The 12,982-nt window shown below is 48.8% G+C and overlaps 1 protein-coding gene and 1 pseudogene across 1 annotated transcript; both read left to right on the forward strand.

Annotated features, from left to right (window-relative positions):
• The first annotated feature begins 1,632 nt into the window (after positions 1-1,632).
• Positions 1,633-3,196, forward strand: LOC118996046 (zinc transporter ZIP9-like; annotated as a pseudogene).
• Positions 3,197-9,594: 6,398 nt separating this feature from the next.
• PNMA6E (PNMA family member 6E) lies at positions 9,595-12,732 on the forward strand. Its single transcript, XM_037059273.1, has 3 exons — positions 9,595-9,731; positions 10,722-11,265; positions 12,082-12,732. Exons 1-3 carry the CDS (start codon positions 9,601-9,603, stop codon positions 12,730-12,732), a joined length of 1,326 nt encoding a protein of 441 aa, XP_036915168.1. The 5' UTR covers positions 9,595-9,600.
• Positions 12,733-12,982: the final 250 nt, after the last annotated feature.

A 12,982-nucleotide genomic window follows, 5' to 3' on the forward strand; every position in this document is an offset into this window, starting at 1 on the left:
ATAAAAACTCCAGAAAAATAACTAAACAAAAGTGAGATTAAGCAATCTATCAGGTACAGAGTTCAAAACACTGGTTATCAGGATGCTCAAGGAATTTATTTAGTGAGCACCTCAACAGCATAAAAAAGATCCCATCAGAAACAAAGGATTCACTAATTAAAATAAAAAACAATTTACAGAGAAAGAATAGTACAGTGGGTGAAGCCAAGAGTCAAACCAATTATTTGGAACATAAGGAGCAAAAAGTAACCAATCAGAACAACAAAAAGAAAAAATAATTTTAAAAAATGAGGATAGTATAAGCAGTTTATGGGACAACTTCAAACATTCCAACATTTGTATCATAGGGGTACCAGAAGGAGAAGAGAAACAGCAAGAAATTGGAAAGCTATTTGAAAAAATAATGAAGGAGAGCCTCTCTGCCCTGACTGGTGTGGCTCAGTGGATTGAGCAGTGGCCTGCAAACCAAAAGGTTGCTGGTTTGATTCCCAGTCAGGGCCACAAGCCTGGGTTGCAGGCCAGGGCCCCAGTGAGGGGTGTGTGAGAGGCAACCACACATTGATGTTTCTCTCCCTTTCTCCCTCCCTTCCCCTCTGTCTAATAATAAATAAATAAAATCTTTAAAAAAGAGAAAAATGTCCCTAAGTAAATAGACATGCAAATCCAAGGAGCACAGAACCCCAAATAAGATGGATGCAAAGAGGCCCACTCCTAGACATATCATAATTAAAATGTCAAAGGTTAAAGATAAAGAGAGAATCTTAAAAACAGCAAGAGAAAAGTAGATGATTACCTACAAAGAGGTTCTTATAAGACTGTCAGCTGATTTCTCAAAAGAAACTTTGCAGGCTAGAAGAGATTGGCAAGAAATATTCAGAGTCATGAAAAGCAGGGACCTATAGCCAAGATTGCTCTACCCAGCAAAGCTCTCATTTAGAATGGAAGGGCAGATAAAGAGTTTCCCAGACAAAAAAAAAAACAAAAACAAAAAACAAAAGAAGTTCATCATCACCAAACCATTATTATATGAAATGTTAAAGGTGCTTCTTTAAGAAAAAGAAGGTCCAAATTAGGAACAATAAAATGGCAAAAAAACCCCAAAACCCACAACATACCTATCAACAATTGAATCTAAAAAAACAAACTAAGCAAACGAGAATAGAGACAGAATCATGGATACGGAGATTGTTTTGATGTTTGCCAGATGAGAGGGGGTTGTGGGGGAATAGGTGAGGTGAGGGGATTAAGAAGTACAAATAGGTAGTTACAGAACAGCCATGGGAATGTAAAGTACAGTATAGAAAATGGAGTAGCCAAAGAACTTACATGCATGACCCATGGACATGAACAATGGTGTGGGGATTGCCTAAAAGTGTGGGGGTGCTGGGTGGAGGTGTGTAAAGGGGAAAAATTGGGACACCTGTAATAGCATAATCAATAAAATGTAATTTAAAAAAGTTGACAGAATAAAGGGAGAAACAGACATGTCCACAATTATAGTGGGCAATTTTTAACATTCCTGCCTCAGCAATTGATACAAGTTGACAAGAAGTCAGTAAAAATAGAGAATATCTTTATGACTTTTTCTACCACAACAGAAAACAGGTAATGAAGTGGCGCCAATTGGTGGCCATGGCTGCTGCAGTATCCGTGGCTCCCAAAGCCAGTGGAGTGGGGTAATATGGACCACACCGGATACAGGGCACAGACAACTTTGTACTGGATTTGCTGCTGAACCCCTAAGACCCAACATTAGAGACTTATAGGACTTCTTTCCTCATTCTAGACTCAGAGGAGAGTTTCCTGGGGCTGGTGGGCTGGTCCTAGAGTCGGGGGGGGAGTGGATCACCAGCAGGGTGCCCCAAAGAGCTAGGGTTGCCTAGAGAACAACCAGGATTGGGTCTTCCTCCTTTTCCTGCTAGCACCTGCAACACTGTCTATAGAAGGAGTGGGCCTGTTGTGCCACACTCATTCCAACCATTGAAGAAATCACTCATTCACATATTTTCCCCATTGACTTTCCCCATTTCTGTTAACCCATGGGAATCCAGTGACTGGCACCTGAAAACCTAGGGGCTGGGGACCTAAGTTTGCTGAAAGTTCTCTCTGGTGCTGACATCAGCAAAAAGGGGCTGTTCTAGGAGCAACTAAAGCTGTTGACTGTTTTGGATTTCAGCCTTCTCTGTGGAACTGCACTGTCAGTCATTGTGCCTAAAGGAGCACACACACTTTATGCATTTATTCTTGAGGGAAAACACCACCAAGGGAGTGAAACACCTAATGTGATTGCATCAGTCAAAGCTGCAGAAATAACAGTTGCCCATGGACATGAGCACAACCATGACTAGATACAGCTGCATGCCTACATTGGTGTTCCCCTTGTATTGGGCTTTGTTTTCATGTTGCTGGTAGATGAGATTGGCAACTCCTATGTGCATTATACAGATGATGCAGAAACTGCAAGGCCTAGCAATTCCAAAATCACCACTACACTGGGTCTGGCTGTCCATGCTGCAGGTGATGGTGTTGCATTGGGAGCAGCAGCTTCTACTTCACAGACTAGTGTCCAGTTAATTGTGTTTGTGGCTATAGTGCTGTGTAAGTCACCAGCTGCTTTTGGGCTGGTCCCATTCTTCATGAATGGTGGCCTAGAGTGTAATCAAATCAGAAAGCACTTACTGGTCTTTGCACAGGCAGCACCAGTTATGTCCATGGTGACATTCTTAGGACTAAATAAGGGCAGTAAAGAAGCCTTTTAAGAGGTCAGTGCCACTGGAGTGGCCACACTTTTGTCTGCCAGGGCATTTATTTCTTTTTCTTTTAAAGATTTTATTTATTTTTAGAGAGAAGGGGAAGGGAGGGAGAAAGAGGGGGAGAGAAACATCGAGGGGGAGAGAAACATCAATGTGTGGTTGCCTTTTGCATACCACTCCCTGCTGGGGACCTGGCCTGCAACCCAGGCATGTACCCTGACTAGGAATTGAACTGGTGACACTTTGGTTCACAGGACGGCACTTAATCCACTGAGCCACACCAGCCAGGGCTGCCAGGACATTTCTTTATGTTGCCATAGTACATGTCCTCCCTGACGTGGATAGAATGTGGCACAGCCACCAATCTTAACCCACTGGAGGTGGCAGCCCTGATTCTGTGTTGCCTCATCCCACTCATCCTCTCAATAGGACACCAGCATTAAATGTTCAGGTTCTAGCCTCAATCCATAGCCATTTGCCATCTAGAACAGCCAGCACATGATAGCTGCTCACTTTCTTAGTCTCTTGTCTCACCTTGCCCATTTCTACCTGTATTCCTAGAGTCCATAGAGAGGTGATATTAAAACCTGGAGTAACAGAAAGCTTTTAGAGTAGAAACAACATGTTGTGATTGGATATACACATTTCATTGTATTGTCTTTTAAAGGGCCCTAGGCATTTTGAGTTTTGATGTTTCTCTAAACCCCATTTTCAGGGAAGATGGAATTTAGTTTTAACTTTTAAGGAAAAGTGGAGAACTTCATACTCACAATGAAATAGTAATTATGAGAATACAGTGTTCTATAATTAAACTAAATCTCTTAGTTTAGAGCAGGGATATCAAACTCATTTTCACCAGGGGTCACATCATCCTTGCAGTTGCCTTCAAAGGGCTGAATATAATTTTAGGACTGTATAAGAGTAACTACTTCCTAACTGTTAAGGAGTTGAAATTATAGTTGACCCTTTGAAGGCAACTGTGAGGCTAATGTGGTCCCCGGTAAAAATGGGAGTAATAGAGTCCTGGCTGGTGTAGCTCAGTGGATTGAGCATGGGCCTGCGATCCAGAGGATCTCGGTTCAATTCCCAGTCGGGGCACATGCCTGGGTTGCAGGCCGGTTCCCTGCAGGCCAACTCCCAGCAGGGAATGCACGAAAGGCAACCATACATTGATGTTTCTCTCCCTCTCCTTCCCCTCTAAAGATAAATAAATAAATAAAATCTTTAAAAAAATGGGAGTAATAGAAAACTGTACTTGAAAAATTAAATTTAAAAAAATGAGTTTACACCTCCTTCTGCACGTGCCTCTTTGTAGACAACCTGCCATTCCACCAAACAGAGCAACAGAGATGGACTAGCTTCTAAAGAGGTGACTAATATTTAGTAGCATTTTTTTCAAGTTCTCCTTTGTAGAACCCTGCCTCCAACACATTCTTATAAGGAGCCAAGTTCTAGTAGGTTTAGGCCTAGACTTTCCTTCAAGAACAGTCAGATGCCAAAGTATCTTTAGAAATTAAGTGGTATTAAATTTTGAGTGAATTTTGATAGTTACTGACATCTTTGTAATACCCTCTTTAAAAGTAAGATTAACTTGCCCTGGTTGGTGTAGCTCAGTGGATTGAGCGCGAGCCTGTGAAGCAAAGGGTTGCCAGTTCGATTCGCAGTCAGGGCACATGCCTGGGTTGCAGGCCAGGTCCCCAGTGGGGGACACATGGGAGGCGGCCACACATTGATGTTTCTCTCCCTCTTTCTCCTTCCCTTCCCCTCTCTCTAAAAGCAAATAAATAAAATATAAAAAAAATAAAAGTAAGATTAACCAAAACCTATGCTTTCCCTTTTTTCTTTTTTAAATATTAATTTTATCAGACCAGCAGTCCTTCTGGCAAAATACTTGGTGTCTCTTGGGTGGTGCTAGGTCAGTGTCACCTAGGCACCTGTAGCAATGAAAAAAGTCAACATGTATGATACATGGGAAGTATTTGCTTGTTCATTTAAAGTTATTGAAAGAGAGAAAGAAGGAAGGAAGGGAGGAAGGGGAAAGAAAAGAAGGAAAAGAAAGGAATGAAGGAAGAAAAGGAAGGAAGGAGGGAGGGAGGGAGGGAAAGAAAGGAAAGAAAGGAAAGGAAAGGGAAGGAAGGAGGGAAGGAAGGAAGGAAGGAAGGAAGGAAGGAAGGAAGGAAGAAAATGTGCTCGATTTGCCACCATAGGCTCTCCATCTGCAAGTTTACTCCACCAACTACCTGCTTCCGTCTTCGTAAGCCATCTTGTTGCTGGAGGGCCAATGGGTGTGCTTCTTGTTTCTACAAGCTTCAAGACGGGGGAGACACCACGCCCTTACCGCTTGTAGCCTGTTGCTACTGTAACACATTGCCTCCTCACGTGCTTTTCTGGTCCAATCATTTGCCCTCCAGCCAGCCGCACCCAGAACTTTCCACCTCTTCTCCGAGGGGCTTCTGGGAAGCCCTCGTGGCCTTAACGCAGAGTGCTTGGAATACGCCGCCATTCGGATCTTGGCTGCGCAGCAGAGGGGAGGTCTTGAGTCCCTTCTGAGTGGGACTCCGGAGTTGTCCAAAGAGGCCGAGAAAGTGAGGCCCAAGGCAGAGGTTTGGTGGGGACTTGAGCTGGAGTAGGGCTCCTGGGTGGGGGGGGTTAGAGAGGAGGGCTAGTGTGTGGTGGTGCAGGGGCGGGACTCAGGTAGTCAGCCTAAGGGAGGGCTGCTGACTGAGGGGGTGCTGAGGGCAGGATTCTCAGTTGGGGGTCCACAGGGTGGTACTGCTGGCCGGAGGGGGCAGGTGGGGGTGCTGTGGTGTAGGGAGGTGGTGGATGGAGTTAGTGGCTAAGCGGTTGGGGGGCCGTGGGAAGGGAAGGCTCCGGGCTGCTGGGGGGGGGAGGGCAGTGACTGTTCCTCCAGGAGGACTGGGGGCAGGGTCACCTGCAAAGCGGCGGGCGCCAGCTTTGGGGGCTCCGTAGAAGAAAAGGCTGCTGGCAGTGGGTGGGTGGGTGTGGGGCAGGCAGGCTCCTGGTGCCCTGAAGTGAGAGGAGAACTAACGCCTACTGTGGGGGTAAAGGGAGTGCTACTGGCCAAGGTGGGGACTATCGGGAGGGTCCCCACATGTGGGGAACTTCCACTGTGTGTGTAGGGAGAAGGGGGGAGGGCGAACGCCGTAGAGGAGAAGGACTGGCTGCAGGGTGGAGAGCATAGGAGGGGGAGGGTCCCAAGAGGAGGGGCTATCTGGTGTGAGGAGGCTAGAGGAGGAGGATAACCATCTAAACATATGGGGGCACCCTGGTGGAGGCAAGTACCGCTGGCTGAGTGCCGGACACAGCATGGGAGGGTGTTCTGCACGGCATGAGAGGGTGGAGCCCTGTGTCCAGGGAGGGGATGGGCTGGAAGGTAGAGCTACTGGCTGAGGTGGGGGTGGGGGGTAGAGGAGCCGCCTGGCACATGGGGAGCAGGTGATGGTAAGAGGGGGCACGCTGGGGGTGCTGTGACTTGTTGGAGGCTGTTGGATACTGCAAATAGAGGGTAGGGGTTGGGGATGGGGCACTGCAATTGTAATCTGAAAGGTCACCCATCACCTCTGTGTGTGTGGGGGGGATGGCATAGGGATTTCAGTGTGGGGAGGGGCAAAGCCTTGGCCTCCACAGGAAACATAGATTCTTTTTTAAAAGTATTTTTTATTGATTATGCTATTACAGTTCCCCCATTTTTTCTCCCTTTTATGCGCCTCCACCCTGCAACTCCCTCCCACCATCATTCCCCCATTTTAGTTCATGTCCACAGGTCGTAAATATAAGTTCTTTGGCTTCTCCATTTCCCATACTATGCTTAACCTACTCCTGTCTATTTTGTACCTACCATTTATTCTTCTTATTCCCTGTACCTTTTCCTCCATAATTCCTCCTCTCCCTTCCCACTGAAAGCCCTTCATGTGATCTCCGTTTCTGTGATTGTGCTCCTGTTCTAGTTGTTTGCTTAGTTCTCTCTCTCTCTCTTTTTTTTTTAGGTTTGGTTGTTGATAGTTGTGGGTTTGTTGTCATTTTACTGTTAATATTTTTGATCTTCTTCTTTTTCCTAGATAATTCCCTTTAACACTTTTTACAGTAAGGGCTTGGTGATGATGAACTCCTTTACTTTATCTGCCCTCCATTCTAGATGAGAGCTTTGCTGGATAGAGTCATCTTGGAGGTAGGTCCTTGCCTTTCATGACTTAGAATACTTCTTTCCAGCCCCTTCTGGTCTGTAAGGGCTCTTTTGAGAAATCCGCTGACAGTCTGATGGGAACTCCTTTGCAGGTAACTGTCTCCTTTTTTCTTGCTGCTTTTAAGATCCTCTCCTTGTCTTTAATCTTAGGTAACTTAATGGTGATATGCCTTGGTAGGTTCCTCCTTGGGTTCAACTTCTCTGGGACTCTCTGAGCTTCCTGGAAGTCTATTTCCCCCTTGCCAGATTGGGGAAGTTTTCCTCCATGATTTGTTCAAATAAGTTTTCAATCTCTTGCTCCTCCTCTTCTCCTTCTGGCACCCCTATGATTCGGATATTGGAATGTTTCAGGTTGTCCCGGAACTTTCTCAGCCTCTCCTCATTTTTTTTTCCCTGAATTCTTTTTTCTTCATTCTGCCCTGGTTGAATGTTTGTTTCTTCCTTCTGCTCCAAACTGTTGATTTGAGTTCCAGTTTCCTTCCCTTCTCTGTTGGTTCCCTGTATATTTTTCTTTATTTCACTTTGCATAGCCTTCACTTCTTCCTCTATTTTGTGTCTGTATTCAATAATTTCTGTGAGCATCCTGATTACTGTGTTTTGAACTCTGCATCTGATAGGTTGGCTCTGTCCTCATCACGTAGCTCTTCCTCTGGACTTCTGATCTGTTCTTTCATTTGGGCCATATTTCTTTGTCTCAGCACACTAGTTATATTGTAAAGGGGGGAGCCTTAGGTATTTGTCATGGTGGGGCAACCCACTTTGCTGCATTGTGGCACTGTATGTGGGGGAGGGGTCAGAGAGGGAACAATGCCACTTGCTTGCTCTTGCCCTATGTTCAGTCACTGCCCAAAAGCAAATTGGGCCCTTCTGGTGCTGAGATCCCAGGTGGGTGGGCTTGTGTTGTGTATATTCTAGGACCCCATGGGTGTCTCCAGTGGACTCTCCTGTGAGGCTGGGAGTTTCTCTTGCCTCCACCCCCCCCCCACACACAGGTTTTTTCAGTCAGAGGTTTTGTGGCTTTAGTTTCCTGTGCTGGATTCCTGGGTTGTGTAGTCTGTCTCGCTCCCTGATTGTTCCTCCTGGCTTATCTGCATTTGAATGTGGGACCACCCACTCCACCAGCCACTGCTTCAGTTGGTCAGGCAGCTGCTACCTTGCCAGGAGTCCTTTACTTTACCCTGGATACCTGTCACTGCCTCTCCTACAAGTCTGGATGAATGTTTCTTCTTTAATCCCTTGGTTGTCTGGCTTCCATACAGTTCAGTTTTCTGGCAGTTTTGTTTTTTTTGTTTTTAAAATGGTTGTTGTTGTTTTGGTTGTGCGAAGAAGCAAAGCCTATCTTCCTATGCCTCCCATCTTGGCTGGAAGTTCTGAAAATGTAGATTCTTTATGAGGGTGCTTTATACATTCAGCAGATACAACATGTATCTGGGCATAAAAAGGCTCCATAAATTTAAAATGATTGCTTTTACTTAATAAATTCTTTAATCATAAGAGAATTTTATTTGAAATTAACAGTGATAACATTTCTAAATATTTGGAAACCCATGGAGCAAAGAAAATTACAAAGGTACTTAGAAAATATTTGCCAAGTATTTTATTTTATTTTTATTTTTTAAAATATTTATTTATTTATCTTTAGAGGGGAAGGGAAGGAGAGAGGAAGAGAAACATCAATGTATGGTTGCTTCTTGTGCATCCCCTGCTGGGAACTGGCCCCTGCCAGGAACTGGCCTGCAACCTAGGCATGTGCCCTGACTGGGAAGTGAACCGTGATCGTCTGGTTCGCCGGCCCGCACTCAATCCACTGAGCTACACCAGCCAGGGCTTGCCAAGTATTTTAATAAGAAAAACTACAACTTACCAAAATTAGTGGGAAGCAACTAACGAAACAATCAGAGGAAAATGTATTGCTCTAAATGCTTATGTTAGGAAAAAAGAAGGGCATGCACTCTGTGGCCCAGTAGCCTATTTAAAGAAGCTAGAGAAGGGAAAGCAAAGTAAATGTAAAGTGAATTGACTGAAAAAATAATAGGGCTGAGAAAGGAAATCAGTGACAGAAAGTGAATTGTGGAGACAATTAACTAAGCCATCTCTTGGTTCTTTTTAAAGAGTAATGAAACTGATAAAGCCCTAGCAAGACTAATCACAGAAAAGGAGAAGGACCACTAATCACTAATCAGGTATGAAAGAGGGTTACCACTACAAATCAAACAGACATTAAAAAGAGAATGAGGTGGCATGGGGAAAATGGAGACAACTGTACTTGAACAACAATTAAAAAAAGAGAAAGAGGGAATATTACGGAAAAATTTTTGCCAAAAATTTGTGCCAAAAATTTGAAAACTTGACAAATTCCTTGGAAAAAAGGGTGACTTCCTAACACTGATGCCAGTAAAAAATGGAAATTATGATTAGTAAAAAAGTTTCCTAAAATTAAACAACAACAACAAAATGTAACCATGGAGGGGAGGTGCTCCAGGCCTCTACTGGGAGGGGCATTGGGCTGTGTGGTACATACCTGACTCTCTCCCCTTTGCACCCTTAGGACAAAGGCCACACTACAACAGCCTGCACACAAATTCAATCATTTCTCCCCACCCCTCAGGTTCTCAGGTGATGGCGATGGCACTGGAACTGGTGATGCTACAGGACTGGTGCAGCCTGATGGGTGTGAACACCCACCGCTCCTTGCTCATCCTGGGCATCCCAGATGATTGCGAGGAACAGGAATTCCAGGAGTCCATACAGGCTGCCCTGGGGCACCTGGGCAGGTACCAAGTGCTGGGCAGGGTCTTCAGAAGGGAGCTCCAGTCTACCGTTGCCTTGATTGAGTTTGCTGAATATTTAAACCGAAATTCAATCCCCCAACAAATACCAGGCAGGGAGGGACCCTGGACTGTGGTGTTTCTGCCTGAGGCCTCTGATTCTGAGTCACAAGATAGACCTGATTTCCCTGAACCACTCCAGAGGGAAGCAGGGGCTGGCAGAGCTGGTGAGGCAAGAGGTGTAGGGGAGGAAGAAGCTGCAGGTGAAGAAGGAGCTGGCGGTGAGGATGTTGCTGCAGGTGAGGGAGGAGCTGCAGGTGAGGGAGGAGCTGCAGGTGAGGATGGAGCTGCAGGTGAGGATGGAGCTGCAGGTGAGGGAGGAGCTTCAGGTGAGGGAGAAGCTGCAGGTGAGGGAGTAGCTGCAGGTGAGGGAGTAGCTGCAGGTGAGGATGGAGCTGCAGGTGAGGATGGAACTGCAGGTGAGGATGGAACTGCAGGTGAGGGAGGAGCTGCAGGTGAGGATGGAGCTGCAGGTGAGGATGGAGCTGCAGGTGAGGATGGAGGAGCTGCAGGTGAGGATGGAGGAGCTGCAGGTGAGGATGGAGGAGCTGCAGGTGAGGATGGAGCTGCAGGTGAGGGAGGAGCTGCAGGTGAGGATGGAGCTGCAGGTGAGGATGGAGCTGCAGGCGAGGAAGGAGCTGCAGGTGAGGATGGAGCTGAAGGTGAGGATGGAGCTGAAGGTGAGGATGGAGCTGAAGGTGAGGATGGAGCTGAAGATGAAGCAGGACTATCAGATGAGGAGGGAGCTGCAGGTGACACAGGAATTGCAGGTATGGCTGCATCTGTGAGTATGGCAGGAGCCTCAGGTGAGGCAGGAGCTCCAGGTGAGGAAGTTGTGGGTGTGGCAGGTGCCCCAGGACAGGCAGGAGCTTGGGACCAGCAATGGAGGCAGGCCTTGCAGCCTATGCTGGAAAATATGGCCTACCAGGAACTGAGAACCTTTTCTGGGATGGAAGAGCCAAGCCACGGGGGTGAATCCTTTGAGAGCTGGCTGGACCATGCCAATGACATGCTATACCTGTGGCGCCACATATCAGAAAGGGAAAGGAGGAGAAGGCTGGTGGAAAGCTTGGGTGGCCCTGCGCTGGATCTTGTGAGTGACCTCTTACGTGAAAATCCCAACATCACTGCGCAGGACTGCCTGGCTGCACTGATTCAGTTGTTTGGGAACAAGGACAATCCTATGACTTTGCGTCTGAAATTCATGACTTGTACCCAACGGCCCCAGGAGACTCTCTTTGCCTACATCATGCGCCTGGAAGGCCTGCTGCAGGCAGCCATAGAGAAGGGGGCCATCCAACCCCATATGGCAGACCAGATGCGTGCCCGGCAGGTGCTGATGCGAGCCCGTCCCAATGAGATGCTCTGGAACATGCTGAGGAGATTGCGGCTGGAGAGGAGATCACCTGGTTTCCTGGGGATGCTTCAGCTCATTCGGGAGTCAGAGGCATGGGAGGCCACTCCAACTACGAGCCAGCAGGCCCAAATGCAAGAAGGGGCCTGTGTGGATGTTGGAGATCTGGTTGCTGACCTGGCTGCTCTCCAGGCCATCCCAATCCATGAAGATGATGGTGAGGCTGCCCTGGCTTATGAAGGAGCTGCCCATCCTGCCCTGGTCCATGAAGATGCTGCCCAGGTTGCCCCAGCCCATGTAGGAGCTGCCCACATCCATGAAGATGCTGGCCAGGCCGCCCTAGCCCATGAAGGAGCTGCCCACGCTGCTCTAGTCCATGAGGATGCTGCCCAGGCTGCCTCAGCCCATGAAGGTGCTGCCCAGGCCGCCCCAGCCCATGAGGGAGCTGCCCATGCTGCCCTAGTCCATGGAGATGCTGCCCAGGGCGCCCCAGCCCATGAGGGAGCTGCCCACATCCATGAAGATGCTGCCCAGGCTGCCCCAGCCCATGAAGGAGCTGCCCATGCTGCCCTAGTCCATGAAGATGCTGCCCAGGCCGCCCCAGCTTATGAAGGAGCTGCCCACGCTGCCCTAGTTCATGAAGACGCTGCCCAGGCCGCCCCAGCCTATGAAGGAGCTGCCCACGCTGCTCTAGTCCATGAGGGTGCTGCCCAGGCTGCCCCAGCCCATGAAGGTGCTGCCCAGGCCGCCCCAGCCCATGAGGGAGCTGCCTACGCTGCTCTAGTCCATGAGGGTGCTGCCCAGGCCGCCCCAGCCCATGAAGGTGCTGCCCAGGCCACCCCAGCCTATGAAGGAGCTGCCCACGCTGCTCTAGTCCATGAGGGTGCTGCCCAGGCTGCCCCAGCCCATGAAGGAGCTGCCCAGGCCACCCCAGCCCATGAGGGAGCTGCCTACGCTGCTCTAGTCCATGAGGATGCTGCCCAGGCTGCCCCAGCCCATGAAGATGCTGCCCAGGCCGCCCCAGCCTATGAAGGAGCTGCCCATGCTGCCCTAGTCCATGGAGATGCTGCCCAGGCCGCCCCAGCCCATGAAGGAGCTGCCCATGCTGCCCCAGCCCATGAAGATCATGGCGAGGCTGCCCCAGCCCATGAAGATGATGGTGAGGCTGCCCCAACCCATGAAGGAGCTGCTCAGGGTGCCCTTTGCAAAGAAGGTGGTGCTGAGGCTGCTCTGACCAATGCAGTGGCCAGTGAGGCAGGTCCTGGCATTGCCAGTCCTGATGAGGCTGCTCCTGAAACCAGTGATACCACCAGGGCCAGAGCTGCCCCTGAGGAGACCTCCCCTGCCACTCAGCAAGATGAAAATGCTCTTGCTCTAGCAGGCCTAGGTCAGGCAGGACCCTCCCCTGCCCATGTGAGCAGTGCTTCTGGGGTGGGCTTGGGCAGTCCTGGCAGTGGTCCAGAGGGCCAGGCCCAGGCAGACCAGGAGGCCGAGGAGCCCCATGAGGAGGGACTCCAGCCCATCCCAGAGGAGTCAGGAAGTGAGGCCGGGGCAGGGGAGATGAGTTCCCCTGAGCCCTCCTCAGGCAAATAGGCTTAGAAGGCCCAGTGGCCTCCTGTCCTCTCAGGCAGCACAGGCCTGGAGGCAAGAGGAGGTCAGGCCAGGGCAGCCTGGGTGGGTGTCCTGGCCTACCTACTGGGGCAGTGGCCTCTCAGTCCTGGCATATGCTATGAGCTCCGCTGTTGGCCTTGGCTCTGCCCGCTCTCGTCCAGTGTTGTGAGCTCAACCTCTGTTTTCTCAGTGTAGATTTTGGTCAAGCACTGCTTGTTCTTGTGGGGATGTG

The sequence above is a fragment of the Sturnira hondurensis genome, unplaced genomic scaffold (genome assembly GCF_014824575.4).
Source record: "Sturnira hondurensis isolate 20B ecotype Veracruz unplaced genomic scaffold, ASM1482457v3 Scaffold0010600, whole genome shotgun sequence".
In the NCBI taxonomy this organism is placed as follows: Eukaryota; Metazoa; Chordata; class Mammalia; order Chiroptera; family Phyllostomidae; genus Sturnira; species Sturnira hondurensis.

Coding starts and splice junctions, on each gene's coding strand:
- PNMA6E (XM_037059273.1), top strand. CDS start 9,601: ATGCTACAGGACTGGTGCAGCCTGATGGGTGTGAACACCCACCGCTCC. Junction 9,732..10,721: donor GCCCTGGGGCACCTGGGCAG/GTACCAAGTGCT, acceptor CCAGGAACTGAG/AACCTTTTCTGGGATGGAAG. Junction 11,266..12,081: donor CTCCAACTACGAGCCAGCAG/GCCCAAATGCAA, acceptor CCAGCCCATGAG/GGAGCTGCCTACGCTGCTCT.